General features: G+C 41.0%; 1 protein-coding gene across 1 annotated transcript; it reads left to right on the top strand.

The window, feature by feature from the left end:
* Positions 1-4974: 4974 nt before the first annotated feature.
* On the top strand, positions 4975-16353 carry CCDC174 (coiled-coil domain containing 174). The gene is made up of 11 exons (XM_071439562.1): positions 4975-5127; positions 6491-6595; positions 7496-7596; positions 8479-8537; positions 9461-9641; positions 11161-11256; positions 12101-12237; positions 12626-12720; positions 12975-13122; positions 13935-14069; positions 15119-16353. The coding sequence occupies exons 1-11, from the start codon at positions 5086-5088 to the stop codon at positions 16198-16200; spliced, it is 2181 nt and encodes a 726-aa protein (XP_071295663.1). The 5' UTR covers positions 4975-5085; the 3' UTR covers positions 16201-16353.
* Positions 16354-16585: the final 232 nt, after the last annotated feature.

The raw sequence follows: 16585 nt of genomic DNA, 5'->3' as shown, positions 1-16585 counted from the left end.
AGTCTGTAGTGTCTCAAAGGAGTTTGCAGATGTGCAGCTGGAATACAAAACCCAGCTTCTTTATAGGGCTACACCTTGACAAAGAGGCAGTCCATCCGTGCTTGCAAGGACAGGAAAACTGCTGCCTGCAAAGCCTGACTGTGAAGCATCCAGGCTGCTCTTTGCTGCAGGCATGGAGCAACCTCGCATGTCCACAGCAGAAGAAGCAGATGGTGAAAGAAGGGTGGACAGATGAATGGGTAAATCACAAGGAGTTGAGCAATTCCTTAAAGGGCATGTTCGTCTTTTATGCCAATCAGACAGAAACCACAGAAAACACATGTAGTCCAACAAATTAGAATTCCTGTTAAGGGGATCAAAATAGCCACACACCAATGAAATTGATATTGAGGCCAATTTCCTTTGGAAGTTTCCTTTTTGCATCTTCAGTGTAGAAAATATATCTATTGGTATCTCTTAGTACAGGAAAACAGCAAAAACCTATTAGTCTTTTGAATTTATGCTCAATTTTTATTTCCTATGTTCATTAGACTTAAGAACATGCACACATTCCCCAAAGGAGGAAGGGTCACTATGATTATTTGCAGCAAAGCTCACTAAAATGCATACTAAAAAAATCATGGCTATCAATAACAATTTTCTAAGCTAATTCTGGTTGCAGTAACTATGTCACTCCTACAGATTTTGTTGCAAGATGACATTAAGCCTATTTCTGATTGAAGCTGTTGGATGCTCCTAGGAAATCCCTACTTTCAAGCTGTATTTGAGAGGAATTACAATTTCTATACAACTAGCACATAACAGCATTCCCTCTCTCACAACATATATGAAGACAGAAGAGAAGACAACACTGTAGACACAAGACATGATTTAAAGTGCATCATAAAACTGAACATAAAATACAGGTTCCCATAGAACAGGACAAGGCTCCTTTAGATTGCCATTCATTTAGCATTAAGTCACCATCAGATTTTTTTTCCTTTTTTTTTTTTTTTTGGACTAATTTTTAGTTTGCAAGCAAAACTAAGCACAAAAGCAATCTGGCATTGCAGCTTGTGACCCAACAGGCAAAAAAACCAGAGCCACACACATGCCAGTTAAACACTTACTGTGTACCTATTCCAGTTTTGACTTTCTGCCTAGGATCATGCAAAAGAGCTCAAACATTTATCAAACCCCTGGGATTTTTTTCTCCTAGTCTGTACACCTGCCAATTACCTACCCAAACGATTCAAACTTTTAGCCTTCCTGAAAAAAAAAATCCACAGTGTCCATCTAGACTTTCTACCAAAGGGCTTTTGGTTTCTTTTTCTGTTTGTTTGTTTTGCTGCAGCAATTGCCCATTTCTGAAATACAATACAAAAATATAAAAGTCTAGACTATGCTTCAGGTCCCCTTAGGAAAATATAGAGAAGTAAGTAAAATAGATAAGCTGGGACTTGATTTTGGGAAGAGATGTAATCTTTTCTAGGAAGGAAAGAAACACTTTTGGACCTCTGATGCTGCAAGGATTAGTTTGCAAACAATTTTGCTTGATCCACAGTCACTTTTGGCCTCACACACACTAAGACACACAAATTCCACAAATATTCCTGCTAACCAAGAGCTTGCAAACTATGGAAAACAAAGAAAAACTTCCACTATTTTAAAAAATATTTTTGTTGACATAACACAAATTCTTTCATACAATAACTTCTGATATTAAGAGACTGAAAAAAATATAAAAGAAAGCCAGAAGGAATTTCTGCATCCCTCAGAAAAACATGGATGAGTTGTCTTGTGTTGAGTGGCTCTGGAAGTGTATGAGGACTGAATGCCCTAGCACTAGGGCTTATCTCACAAAATGTCCAGCTGTTATTTACTCACAGTTTTATTTCATCTTAAAGCCAAGATGTAGAAAAATAAGATAGAATATCAAGGCCTTAGGGTAGGATGAAACCTTAATGTCTGAGATAAGAGAATCCGTCTCAGAAAAACAAAACCTCCAAACATCAATATCATTTGGTCTGGGGCTCCTGCAAGTTTTGGTGGGGGGTGTAGGAGAAATCCACACCAAAGCTTTGAAACTGATTCATTTCAAGTTTTTGCAGCACCTCTCATCAATTTCATGAGACAGTGAAACATCACTGTTTTATAAAAAATCCCCTTAGAACAATCCACTGTGATCCTCAATCTTCCTCAAAAATAATAAACAAGCTTTTTGTGTTGATGCAGCTTTGTGGAAACAAACACAATTAGACCTCATTCTAAAATGAGCAGCATACTAATTGGAAGTGATGAATCAATTATTCCCCAGGAATTTGAGGCTATCAGCAGTCTGAGATCAGACATGGTAGTCTATACAGTTTTCACAAAATCCTGGTAAAAATAAGCACAGAAAAGCCACATTGAGCTTCTACTGTACACTGAAACAGATTCCTTCCCTTCCCCACCTCATTTCTTTATGTTAAGCTGGTTTTACTTCACAATTTGAAGTGTTCTTATTCCTCCCCCACTGGATTTTTATTAATTCTTGTGAGCTGGATTAAAAGCATGCACAGAATAGCCCTTCACAGGTTAGAGTTAACATGGAGCCTTTCTGGGGGAGCCATAGGTGTGAAAGCTTGTCAGCTCTTGGGCTGTAAATCCCAGATCACTGAAGCAACACACGGTGCTCCCAAAGCCATCTGTGGTGTGTGCTCTCAGTGCTGAATCCCTCAGCAGCAGAGCAATCCCACAGCTGGGCAGGAGCAGTGTCCCCTCTGTCCTGGAGCCTGGCAGCAGAGCAATCCCACAGCTCCAGCAGGGCTCCCCTCTGTCCTGCTCTGTGGTTTTCCCTGCCTGCTGATTCTCCATGATGTTCTGTACAGCATCACTGACACTGCCTCATTCCCAATCCAGGAATGCCTAGCCAGACCTCTGCTACACACAGAACAATCCACTGCTTCTTGCAGGAACACAAGTGCCAGCTCTGCAATCCTCACAGCAGCACGAGCCAGCTTGGAATTTCTAGAATTAATTCCTTTTCCCACATCTTGTCGTGCAACTCAATAGCACAGATTTTCCTTACAGACTTGGTGATGAATCTCACCCTCAACCAGAAAGGAACATTTTATAAACCAACCTAGGCCTGGGTTTGGGCTGTTTTTCCTTCTCAGTGTTGTCACTAGATGAGGTTTGAACAGGCAACAATAAATGATTTGTTGAAGTGTGATTTAATTAGAACAGCACAGATGTTTTCATTCATTTGTCCTATTTTCCAGTAAAGCGTGTTTCTCCTCTTCCATTGCAGATTAAAATACTTCATGGCTCTAATATGACCCCCCTGCACCTCCCTATACCTGATGTTTCTCACCAATTCCCCTTTTAAACAGCCAAAAACAAGACAGCTTTGCTGTCAGAAATTGCTTCATGAGGGCCAGAATTGTTCTTTCTCAATTGCACACTTCACACTCCCTGGAATACAGGTGCAGCTTTCTTAGCAACTGATTATCCCCATCAGCTTTGCAATTCTGTGCCCATAAAGTATTAAACACAGGCCTGACCCAGCTTGCCAAACACAAAAGCAATACATTTCCAAACTCAGAAGAATTGTATCTGGTGCTTCTATCAGCTGTCAGACTGCCAAGCAACAACATCAGAGCACCTTGTATTTTTCCACTTTATTAAAGACAAGTGAGAGGCAGCTTCTTCTTGCAACCACAGATAACTATGATATTCATTATTTCAATGAAAACCTATCAGAGAGTCCTTTTTCTTCATGGGGATGAAAAATGATATAAAGAGTTAGCCAGTACAATTAAAACTCTGAATCTTACTCCCCAAGAGCTCCTGTGCTCCTCTCTGAGGTTACAGAGCTGGATCCACCACATGTTTGTGGGCTGTTATGTTCAGGTCTCATCTCTGTGCACTCACTCACCAACTACGGCAGGAAAGACAGTTTCAGTTTGGATTGGTTTGTTTGGTTTGATTTTTTTTCCTGGTTGTGTTTGGGGGTTTTTTTTTGTGTGGTTTGTTTTTTGGAGTTTTTGGGGTTTTTTTCTCTTGATGATACAAAGCCCCTCAGGTTTTGAGGCTCTCAAGGTTTTGATAGGGGGTTGAGTCAAACTTTGCTCTTTTTTTTAGTGTTAATCAGTAGCTATGGCGGGATGGTTATGATTAGGCAATTGCATTGTGAGCATATGTTTGGCTAATCTGCTGTTTTAAGAAAAAGAGAAGACAATCCCCAAATGAATGGGCTGTCTGGATGAGAGGCACCAGGAGTGAAGTCAGAACTGAGCAGTACCTGGGGAAAGGTGATTCTGGCAGTAGGAGATCATGACAACTCATTGACCACCTACTCAAAATGTGCCCCAGACTCAAATGGAGGGAAGAACTGTGCCTGCAGACTAATTAGCAGGAGAAGCAAGAGATGGAACTAGCTAATTGGGGTGTAATCAAGAGATGGAACTAGCTAATTGGGGTGTAATCTGAGTCATCTGTAACCAAGGAATGTTGATGCCTTTGTTTATTAAATTGTATAAAGAGTGTGAAGTTTGGATGATTGGGGAATTAACCTTCCATAGGTCACCACCCAGCTCCCTACTCTGCACAAACGAGAGCAAAAAACAGGAATACCTGGCCTCAGCATATGACTTGGCTCTGGCACCAGGTAATGAACTCATGTTGATGCCAAGTTTGAACCATCTTCTTCATCTAGTCAACCCCAGCTCTGGGACAGCCTGCAATCCTGTCAACTTCTGGCCACAGCGGCCACCCCCAGCCAAGGCAGTCCCAGCTCCGTCATAACAGCAGCAGCTCCAGCCCCGCGGCCCACAAGGACATTTCCAGTGGGACGCCGGAAGGATTTGGCCCGCAGCCGCCAGAAACGCTCATTTTCTCTCTCAGTTTGAGCGCAGGGATTGCCCAAAGCCGGGGAAGCCCCGGACAGAAGCGCTCCGCCCCGGCCAACCCACAGCGGGTCGAGCCCCGGGACCGCCCCTGACCTTCCCAACATGGCGGCAGCGCCCGCCCTCAGCAGAACTGTCGCGATAGCGCCGCGTTCCGCCGCGCTTTACGGCAAGGCCGCCCGGCGGGGAGGGAGGCAGTGGCGGGGCCGGTCCCGCCATGGACCGCAGGAAGAAACCGCTGGACGTGGCCGCGTCCTCGGTGAGTGACTGAGCGGGGAGAGGTAAAACGAACCCCTCCGCCTGCCCAGGAGGCTTGTAGGGCTGTGAGGTGTGCTCAGCCGCGGGGCTCCCGCGGGCGGGGTGGGCCTGGCCGCGCAGGCCGTGAGGCTCCACCGGGGATCCGCTGGTGCCGCCGCTTGCGGAGAAAGGGCCGATGCTCTGTGTGCTCCCTTAACCCCACTGCCATGGGCAGTCACTGCGGCACATGCTGGGTTAAAGGGCTGTGTAAGGCCGTGTGCCGCACGTTCGGTCTGTGACTGTGTCGGGGCTGGGAGTTTGTCCTCTCACCTTCCTGAGCAGGCACACGCCCTGCGCTCCAAACCCGAGTCTGCCCGGCCTGGGTTTGCTCCTGATGCAATTAAATTGAATTAGCCCATAACAGGGATGTCTGTGCTGTGGCAGATTAACTTCCCACCCTTAGGGATGGTGAGGTGCTGCCCCTCGCTGCTCTCCAGGACGCTCACGAGAGCTGCCAAACACTGCAGATGAAGAGCTATGTAAATAGTTAATGTATGCTAATAGTTAACTGTGAAATATTTTACATTGAATTTTTGGATGATCACCTCTAAGCAGAAGGGAGAACGAGTGATTTTTAAGACACTGCACTTCGTTGTCCCTGCAACTTGAAAAGCAAATGCTTGGGACAAATATTAATACCAAAGTTTTGCACTTTTCTGGTTTAATGTGCAGTTCTGAATTTTGCCATCTGTAGGACTAGCAGGAAAAGTAGCATAAAATCCTCTTCCAAACTAGATTTTTAATCCCAAGATAACACTTCTGCTGATGATGTTGCTTAATAAAAGCTGAGATGGACCTTGGTCACAGATGGAAATGCTACTCACATATTTATTTAAAAAGAAGGAGAAAAAAAAATCCAAAACTATTAAACAGTGCATCAAGCAGTAGGGAAAATATGTGTTTTACTATAGCAAACTTTTATCAGTTATTTTCTGAGACAGGATTTTATTTATTGTCTAATGGTTAAAAGTTCCCTCTTCATATTCAGTAATGTTTTTCATTGCTCCTTCTCTATTTGTTTGCCATTAGGAGGCAGGTAAAATCTAGGCAGAGCTATGCCTCTCTTATCCTCATTATGTAGCAAAGGATCAAGGATATCTTTGGGGATTGTTTTAATCCCTAATCATAATTTGCATTCTGTGTTTTTTTATTTTGTTTGCTGTAAGAGGTGATCTTGGTGATCAGATCAGTGCTTCCAAGTTCCACATAAAAATGCAATCACATGCTCCTATAAGTGTAACTAACAGGTTGTTTTCCTGGAGTTGCAGTTATTTATTGCAGTACCTGATGCCTGTTATTTATGTGTTGTTTTGCTGCTGGTGTAGCTGGTAGATCTCAAAGCCGAACTCTTCCGAAAGCAAGAGGAGTTCAAGAAAGAAAAGCTGTTGAAAGATGCTGGTGTCTTTGCAAAGCCCAGAACCTCTAATAAGGTAAAAATAATCTTCCATTGTTGTTTTTGTCATTCTATCTCCTGGAAGTAAGGAAGTTATTATTCTAATCTAAATAATAGTAAATACTCAGAACTGTGCTTCTAGTCAAATATAAAATGATGAGAACGTTATTTAAAGTTCATTTCTGGGTGAAATTCCTGTGCACAGCAGAAAGCTTAGTCTTGTGCCCATCTAAATCCCCACTTAATCTTCATTCCCCAAGGATCCACACCCTTTAATTATAGGAGAGGATGTTTCTTTTTTTATTGGAGGATTTTGTATGATGCTGCAGGATGGAGGATGAGAGATTCTTCTAGACTCACTGAATTTCCTTGATAATTCCTCTGCTATCTGTTTGTGGTGCACAATAATGAACACAATGTACACAATTATCTCTCTTGTTTTGCTCTATACTGCACTTTGGGTTTTGTTCATTCTGTAGCTTTCTAGAAGCAGGATGTGCTGTGCCTGCCATATTTGAAGCACGTGCAGCTTTTACAGTGTTATGCTGCAAACAGGCCACCTGATTGTATTTTTTATCTAAAATGGAGGCAATAGAGAATAGAAACATTTTTTAGCTTTGTTAGTACGTATTCAATCAGCAAGATTGCATGATTGAGGTTTTTAACCTTAACATCCTTGCCAGAATAGATTTTGTCTGATTTCTGAGTACCTTTAGGATTTTTAAGGCCTTCTCAGCCTGCCCTTAACTATGATACCATCCTGCAGCCTGTACAGCACAGGAATGGTCTCAAATCAAACACGTGTAAGATGTTATTTACAAAGCCTTCCATGATTCATGTGCATCATTTGCATTATAGAGTTGAAATATTTTTTTTAATTGTTACCATTTCAATATTTTCATCTATTTATTTGTTGTTACAAAATTGTCCTCCACAGAAACCAAGTATCTGGACCAAGCAGAACACGGGAGTTGTAAATCGAGCTGCGAAAGATGTTGAGCAGAAAGCAGAAGAGCAAGATATATTGGATAAATCAAGGTAGCTCTTAGGCTCTGTAAGAAAGGAATGCTTTGCAGAATTTGTTCTTTGGTATTTAGAAAAAGCACAGAAAGAAGTCTTTTGGACCAGCAGTTCTCTTTAGACCAGCCAGTAATTCCAGTATCATCCATAATTTTTACCAGTAGCATACAGACTGCATCCCAGCAGTCTCATGCTCCCATGACCTCACATTATCACAGCTATCTAAATGTGTCAGGTTACTGATTTTTTTAAAGTCATCTTTAGAATTACCAGCCAGTGCAGTGACTTGTTAGAATTCTGTAGCAAAGTGTTTCTTGGGCTTGACAGAAAATGGCTCACATTTTCAAGAATTACCTCATTTTCTAAATGGGTTGGTTGTACAAAAAGATATATGTGGAAAATGCCATTTATAAATCATTTGCTGTGCTTCTGTAAGCAGTTCCTTGCTCTTTGAAATTCCAGAAATTAGCTAAGGTTTTCTCTTCAGTTTCTAAGATTAGGTGTAACTTTGTGTTATCTCTTTTTTTTCCTGTAAAACTGTCTTTCAGTATCTGCAAATAGTGGTTTTGTTTCTAGTATTTATCTGACAGACCACAGTATTTAGATGAAGGTGGAATTCTTGTAACATCATGTTTCTGCCTACTTGACAAATTACGTTTGAGATTAAATTTGTAACTTCACTAAAATTATTTTCAGTATAAATTCTGGAACTGGAAAATATGGTATCTTTAGAAACACTAGTGAAGTTCAAAACAAAAGCCAGGCATAAGTCAGTTTCTTATAAACACCTCAGGCAGTCCCAGGATTTTCCCGTTCCATTTATCTAAGGCTAAATAGGTCACTTTAAAATGTACTTGGAATTGGTGGGATTGCAAGGTTCATTTTTTTTTTCTTTTTCAGGAAGAAGCTTGAAGAGAAAGCAAAGCTGTATGAGAAAATGACAAAAGGAGACTTCCCAGGTGAACAATACTATTGCAAAATAAGCATTTATATATATGTATAAGTTCTTGGAATTATTTTTCAAACTGATTGACATGGTTTATTCCACTTCGAAAAGGAAAAAATATACATTTACTGGAGAAAATAAAATTACTTTTGAAGGGCAGCCTGACTAGGTAAAGTGCTAGGGGCTTGTTTCACTCATTCATTAAGTGGGTGAACTATGTTCTGGTTTTTCAATACAGTATCTTAGAAAAACAAAAAAAAATTGTTCTCAATTGTGCAATCTTTGGATTGCATTGCTGATGCTCTGTCCTGCATTCTAATTGTTGGGCCTTTATGAGGAGAAGAGGATCAGGAGAGGAGTCTGGCTGGTCCATATCTGAATGCCAGTTATGCAGCTAATAGGGATAGGGAATGCTAATCTGTTCCTTTCTTCTCTCACACATTCAGTCCCTTTCAAAAAGTAATTATTAAAATAGAATACAAATCTCCTCGCAATTAATCTGTTTTCTTTACCAGTGTCCATCTTCATCCACATGATCCCACCACTTTCCTCTACTTTCCTAAAAAGTACCCTCATGAATACTTGGCTCCTGCCAACATACCAAATGTTAAGCATCAAAAAAATATTTGAGCCTTGACAAATCCTTTGCTTATGAAACAGTTAACAAGCAGAGAATGTTTTACTGCAGAGAATGCAGCCTTTTCTGTACTGCACACAATGCCTTGAAACTTCAATTCAGAAATAGGCATTATCACTGTGGAGCCACTTGATAGCTCTGGGTTTGTTTGGCACTGAATGAGATTTAAGTACTCCCCAATACTGTGGTCAAGGGCATTGCTGGCAGCTGAAAAGTTGATTGTAGCTATTTGGTATTGATTTTGTGCTCAGTTCTGTTCTTTTCATGGCTGTTCGCTAAGAATCGATTTTCTGCCCTAGATGAAGAAACTGAAGATTTGTACCTGGTGGATTTCACTCAGAAGATCATAGATAAGCAGCATGAAGTACAGGAGCTGCAACAGAGCGAAGCTGCTGGGAAGACTTCAGGAAGAGACACAGATGAGGAGGAAACTGAGCCTGAAGCAGACATTCCACCACCAGAGGACCCAGATGAGGAATGGTTGGTGCTACTGATTAGGCTCATCTGTCCTGGCCACTCTTAATCTTGAGAATTTCTTGAGAAAATACTTTTCTTTTTTAAAATGTGTGAAGTGTACCTTTGTTTTTCATTTTTGTTTCCTACTACACATTGACAAGGAGGTGTTAACATTCTTTCATTTCTCCTATAAAGACAGGCCTCCATGACACTTTCATTTCCACATAGGTAACACTGCAATAGAATCTACATCAAGGATCTGGAGAAATTGCAATGAAGGCAATGTGCTATAAGGGGGACAACATAATCTGCTCTGTTATTTTCTTGCATGGTTTATGCAAGTAGTTACCACAGTATTTGGTACCATTTTATGCTTTGATGTGCTGAATTGAAATGTATTTTAGCAAAACTTGAGGATTTTATGGTATTCATCTTCCTTTCTTTAATTGTGAGTGACTTAAAAATGAGCAGTCATTTAAGTGTACAGCCTTCTCTTAAAGGAGAGAAACTCTGGTGTGAATAAGAACACGGTTTTCAGCATTTCTTCCACTTTGCTGCAGGACAGCAAATAGTCTCTGACAGCTTTCTGTATCATTCCAAGTTACCACTATTTTTTCATCTGAGACATTAGTAATAATTATGAAACCAGTCCTGACTAAACATTTTCGTTGCCCATTTGTTTAAAATGCTTGCGGAACAAGAGATTTTACTTCTGGTAATCAGTTTAAACCAGCAGTAACCAATACAAAACAGCACTCCCATTTTTCAAATACTAGTGTAGATATCCTTAGAAACTATGTAAAGGACTTACTAAAAGCACAGATCTTTAAAAGTTTGGGGGTTGTGAGCTAGATTGCCAGTCATACTTTTTCAGATGTAATATTCTTTAGAATGGGATAATTGAGGCAACTTGATGCTAAAGAGCTTTCCACATTACAGGACAGTAAGTGTAGCTCTTAACAGCTTTTTCAACAACTGTAAATCAGATGTTCAGTACTATAAAGAGTTGAATAAGAAGCACAATAGCTTCAGAGGAACATTTTGCTTGTGTTTTAGTCAGCCTTTGTTATGCCAGTTGAATGCACACTATCAGTCTGTTCTGAATAGCCTTTAGACCAGTAATTGAAATGTATTGTAGCAATTTCATATCCACAAGAAGTCAATGCTGCATCATTATCTTCACCATGGGAAGCAAAGAGTAGGCTGAGTTCTATTTTGTTCTGAAAACTATGTGACATGGTTACTTTTGAACATTTTGTACACCATTTTATTGCCCAAGTGAACAGGGGTCTCAAAGGGAGATTGAATAAATGTCTGGTAGAACTGTCCTATGCCCCATTCAGAACTGTCCTCTTAAGCTGGGAGTGTGTTAAGTGAAAAGCAGGAGCAACTGTCACACATGCACTGGGAGGTGACAGATGCTCTTTGGAAATCTCCTTTGGAATACTCCTTGGAAAGGGTTACTGCTTCTGTCTTCTGGGTAAGATTTCTGTTAATCTGCAAATACAAGTTTTGCATCACTTTTCTTTTTCTTTCATTACAGGGTTGATTATGTTGATTTCTTGGGCCGATCTAGACGCTGTATGAAGAAGGATTTACCAAGTCTACTTAAAATGGATCAGGAGCTTCAAGGGAAAAGGTGTGGTTTCTCTAATGGAGCTGCATGTTCCTCTCAGTATCTAATATATTTTTTTAATGAGAAGGAAGAGAGGCTGTGCTTTGTCACCCCATTCTCAATCCAGAATTAATGTTACTGCTTTTTCTAGATTTGCATAATTTGTAGAGAAAGGTTTTAAGCAAACTCAGATATTTGTTGCATCTTTTAAAAACTGGGGTCTTTGTATTTCATTATACCTTCCATAAAATGCCAGGAAAGTGATTCCAGTTCTGTTTAACATGGAAATTGATGATAGTCTTTTAGCAATTCCAAATTCTTCATGATGTTCAAAGTGAATTTGTTAGACCTGCATTTGTTTGGTTTTGTCCTTCTGTTAAACAGCTGTTTAACATCTCTTTTGTTAAAATTACTTCCTTGTTAATATTTGGGTATCGATATTTGAATATTAATATTTTGAGTCAATCTTTTGGGTAAAGCATTGTTTTGTTACTTCAAATACCTTTTCTTTTCTTACATTAAATCTGAAATGGTCCTGTATGCGATTGCTAGAATTCCCACAGATGCCAATAACTGATTATTTCTTCTCCCATTTTGTGATTTGATAATTATTTCGTAAATCTTCTGAGAAAGAATATTATTTTGTCTTTTAATAACATGTTCTACCAGTACCTTGTTTTAGAGGCAGCTTTGTATTTCTATCTTGACCATGTACCATAGTCATCAGCATTGTATCACTAAGTAGTGTCCACAGTGATCTGTGTTTTGTGGAAACCGCAATAGTGGATCAGACTAAATCATACTTGCACTGTTTGGTACTGACAAACTGGTAAATTCTGCTCTGTGATCCTTAATTTGTTTTAATTAGACAAGAACCTGATGGGAATACTCTGTTATCTGAAGACATGAGAAGAGAACTTCAGAGGCAGCAGTGGGAAAAGGAAGAGGAAGAAGCCCTCAGAAAACCCATGGGACCCATACATTATGAGGACATTCGAGAAAATGGTACAGTGCCATACTTTATATCACTTACCTTTGTATCACCAATCAGTTGTAGAGGGAGCAAGGGAAAGTTCCTTCCCATGCCTGTCTGGCAAAGTGTAGGTGTGTGCTAAGCCACATGTGTAATAACTGTTGAAAGTTACCAGTACATAAGTCTAGATTTATTTTTTCTTCAAATTGTATTTTTCTCAAATGTTTCTCTACTTCCTCTTGTGTTCTCCTTCAAGAAGCTTCACTTTATGTATTATCTAAAGCAAGCCTTTTTTAGCCATCTAAAACCAATCCAGTGTTGGGAATAATTGCACACCTGAAAACAGGGTGCCTGGAGGCTCTAGTTACTGCCAACTATAACCTGAATTTAACTGAAGCCTATTGTTTTTCTCCTTCTCAGAGGCCAGGCAGCTTGGTGTTGGTTACTTTGCCTTTTCTCGGGACCAAGAACTCAGGCATAAACAACGGGCAACCCTGGATATGCTGAGGGAGCAGGTATGAGAGTGAAGAGCAGACTGGGCTGCCAGGGGAGAGTGGTTTCAGAGGTTACTGTCTTTGATTTGTTGTGTAAGTGCTACTTTAGGTCATGCCTGCAACTGACTCCAAAGAAGCCAGAGAAATTTGGCTTCTTTTTTCCTGTTGAAACCCGGTACTTGATTAGGATTGCTTTGCATTGTTTTGTGAAGGAAGATATGTACTTGTTTATAATAACAAAGGAAGAATAATTCATGTTTTCTTTTGCTGTTAAGACACTTGATCAGAGAAATAAACGTGAACAGCTGAAGGAGAAGAGGAAAGCAGCTCTAGATGCAAGGCTGTCCAAACTTCGAGCACGGAAGATTAAAAAGTTAAGGGAAGCTGGATTAGAGGAAGAGGCAGAAAAACTGGAGAATGGAGGTATGATCTGTTGCCTTTTTAACTTAAATACTTGCTATTTCACCTTGTTCTTGATCTGTGGACAGACAGATTCTAACTTATATTTGTTTAGACATTCAATATATTGGTATTGTATATTCTATATATACAATTAACATGACTGTTAGGATGAGAGCTGATGTAATTGTGTGTAGATATAAAATCATGCCAGAAATAGCTTAATAATGCAGGTAGAAATACAGTATGTAGATTGTAGCCTTTTTCTGATTCACACCTGACAGCAGGCATTACATGGGTTAATTATGCACGTTGAGGCTAGAGCTGCTGACATTGTACTTGCTTTTTCTTCTATGAAGATGAGGTAGAATAAGTAGTAACAAGGCATTTTGATATCATTCAATATACACTGTGACAGTTTGAGTGCAGTGTGTGAATTGGAGATACAGCTGACTCTAGGATTTAGGATAATGAATTTGAATTCTAATCCTGTGTCTGTGCTGTCTCTCTTAAAACACTGATAGAGAGAGACTGTAGAGGGAGACTGTACTGTCTGTCTCCCACTGGAAAATGTAGCTGATATTTTACTGTGTCAGAATTCCATGCAAGTGATTAACTGTGAAGTGTTCTGGAAATGAAGAACAGCATCATGCCACTGCTCACTGTTATGGGTATTTAGAAGAATAAGAATGCAAATTGTTTTCTCCAGTAAATGAAATAGAGATACTGTTCTTATTGGGGATATATGGAAATAAATGTTCTTATTTTTACCTGTGAGAGTCATATAGATTTTATTCTGTAACTGACAATCTCTACTATCTCATCCTGTAACACAGAGGTGAAAGGTGCTGCTGAGGAACCAGAACCTCCAAGAGTTACTGCAGCAAGTAGGAAGGTAGAGGTCATTATCCAGGAGAGGAGAGATACAAAGCCTGGAGTGCCTTATGTCCGGGAGTGGGATAAAGGCAAAGGTAAGGAAATGTAGATTCAGGAACATTGTGGGGAAAGAGTTTGTACACTGCCACTTTCATTTCTGTTTTGTGACCAAAGTATGGTAAGACTGAGAAGCACTGAAACCCTTTCTGCCATGGTAGTGATGACTCTCCAGTGTCCAGGGCGGTGACTGACAAGGATGCCTTAGTGCCAGTAGCTGCTGTAATGTCTCCAAAAGTTTTCTTCTATATGAGTTACTGCATTTCTGGATGATCTTGGCAGGTTGACACAATGACAAATTCTGTAGTTCATAAGATGTACAGTGTGATCTTTTCTTGATATATTCCTGTGGTTTCTGCTACCTGATAGGTTGTATCACACAAACAGGTACAACACGGTACTAAAACGTGATGCAAGCAGAGACCACTTCAGTGCCTGTGTCCCATTTTGAAGCATCATCCTTGTCACAAAGTGATGGCTGTCTTGTAGGTCCTTCCCAAACCTATTAACTCAGTTTGCACTATTAATCTAAGCTCATGCACATTCTTCTAATCTGATGCAGGGCTTCTAAGTAAAAGCAAATAAGGAATAGACAAAGCACATAAATGCTCACCTTCTTTAGTACCATAACAGCAGTATGCCTCTTCTATGCAATACTGGTATTTCCAGATTCTTCTTACTTTTCGATATTTATGTTCCATTAACGAACATCACTGTGAAGGGAAACTTCATGATTCCATTAAACCCTCAAACTTTCAGATCCTATCTCATAAACCTTTATCCTCTCTGACATTATTTTTTTCCTTCCTCTGATGAAGCCTGGTGTCTCACCAACACCCAGGCAGCACTGCAGCAAATACTACACTCAGAAAGCAGAGGACAGCTTACTCTAAAATGCAAAGTGAACTAACTGTGGTTCACTGAAGGAATCTCCACTAGATTCTTGTATTTCTATATAGTATGAAGTGAGAAAGGAACTTCAGGTGGCTTTACACACTTGTATCTTCTTTGTTTGCCAATTTGTTTTCCCTCCTGTCTGATTGACCTTCAGACCTTGCTAAATCTGCCATTTTCCTGTTTCTAACAGAACTGATGTTTGGACAATGGGAAAAGAAACAGGAAGAACTTAGAGATGAGCGAGACCCAGAATTTGCACCACCTTCTGATTACTTTTTGGGACAAAAGAAAGATGATTATCTCCGAAGTCGGAATTTAAACAGTTCAGAAACCTCCTCTGAAAAACTGGAAACGGAGAGAGCACAAAACCAACAGAGGCCATCGGTGCCAGGGGGCAGTGGCAGCAGCACTGGAGATGTGCCACTGTCACAACAGCCTTCCAACAGCAGCATTCCAGTTAAGCCAGGGTCAGCAGAGCCCAGTGGCCGTGACACTCAGGGCGTGTCATCAGCAGAGGATGACAGCAGCGATGACGAGGACATGCCCCCACCAGCACAGGCGTATGGCTACGGTGCCCGAGGTGTGCCACCCCCACTGCGGGGTTACGGCTACAGCGCCCGGGCCGTGCCACCACCCATGCCAGCCTATGGCTACGGCACTGCCCAGGTGCCCTTCCCAGTGCAGGCTTATGGCTATGGAGCACCGGCAATGGTGCCACCAATGCATGGGTACGGCTATGGCACTCCTGAGATGCCCTATGCAATGCAGGCCTATGGCTACGGCACCCAGGGTGTGCCACCAGGAATGCAGACCTGTGGCTGCAGTGCCCAGGATGTGCCACCAGGAATGCAAACCTGTGGCTGCAGTGCCCAGGATGTGCCACCAGGAATGCAGACCTGTGGATGCAGCACCCAGGATGTGCCACCAGGAATGCAGACCTGTGGATGCAGTGCCCAGGATGTGCCACCAGGAACACAAGTCTGTGACCTCAGCAGCCAAGATGTGCCACCAGGAATACACACTTGTGAATGCAGCAGCCAAGATGTGCCACCAGGAACACACACCTGTGACTGCAGCACCCAAGAGATGCCACCAGGAACAGACACCTGTGACAGCAGCACCCAGGATGTGCCACCAGGAACAGAGGACAGTGGCTGCAGCACTCAGGATATGGCACCTCCAGCGCAGACTGACAGCAGTGACACTCCAAATCAGGAACCACTTTACCAAAGTTTAGATGATATGCTCTCTTATTATAGACAAGTGACTTGAGCTGAGCAAAAAGATAAGCAAGAACCATGATCTAAAGAACTGGAATATAATTGTGTGCTTGGCAGAATATTATTTTCTCACATATGGGAAAAATAAGTTTCTGTTAGTTCATCAGAATAAATCTCCTGGACACCTAAGCTGGTTTACATCACAGCTATATTTTGCCCTGTTGTTTTTTTTTTATTCTTCCCTCTTTACTAAAATTCAACTTTTTGACACTTAGACCTGAACTTAAGGGTATATGAATTACTTGTTTTCAAGAGAAACCAACTAAACTCCTTTAGTTGGTTGCTCCCAGCTGCCTTCTGGTTTGGAGGTACTACAAGTTCAGTGACATCCATAGAAACAGTATGGAAATGGTAGGTCAGTGCTGCCAAACAGAATG

Source organism: Agelaius tricolor, unplaced genomic scaffold (genome assembly GCF_023055355.1).
Source record: "Agelaius tricolor isolate 1412-34295 unplaced genomic scaffold, bAgeTri1.0.p SCAF_14, whole genome shotgun sequence".
In the NCBI taxonomy this organism is placed as follows: domain Eukaryota; kingdom Metazoa; phylum Chordata; class Aves; order Passeriformes; family Icteridae; genus Agelaius; species Agelaius tricolor.
The sequence above is the reverse complement of the archived record's forward strand: the minus strand, read 5'-3'. Positions and strand labels throughout refer to the sequence as shown.

Excerpts from the sequence above, each read along its gene's own strand:
- CCDC174 (XM_071439562.1), top strand. The coding sequence starts at position 5,086 with ATGGACCGCAGGAAGAAACCGCTGGACGTGGCCGCGTCCTCG. Across the intron at positions 12,238-12,625 it reads TGAGGACATTCGAGAAAATG|AGGCCAGGCAGCTTGGTGTT; the intron begins GTACAGTGCCAT and ends TCTCCTTCTCAG. Across the intron at positions 13,123-13,934 it reads AGAAAAACTGGAGAATGGAG|AGGTGAAAGGTGCTGCTGAG; the intron begins GTATGATCTGTT and ends CCTGTAACACAG.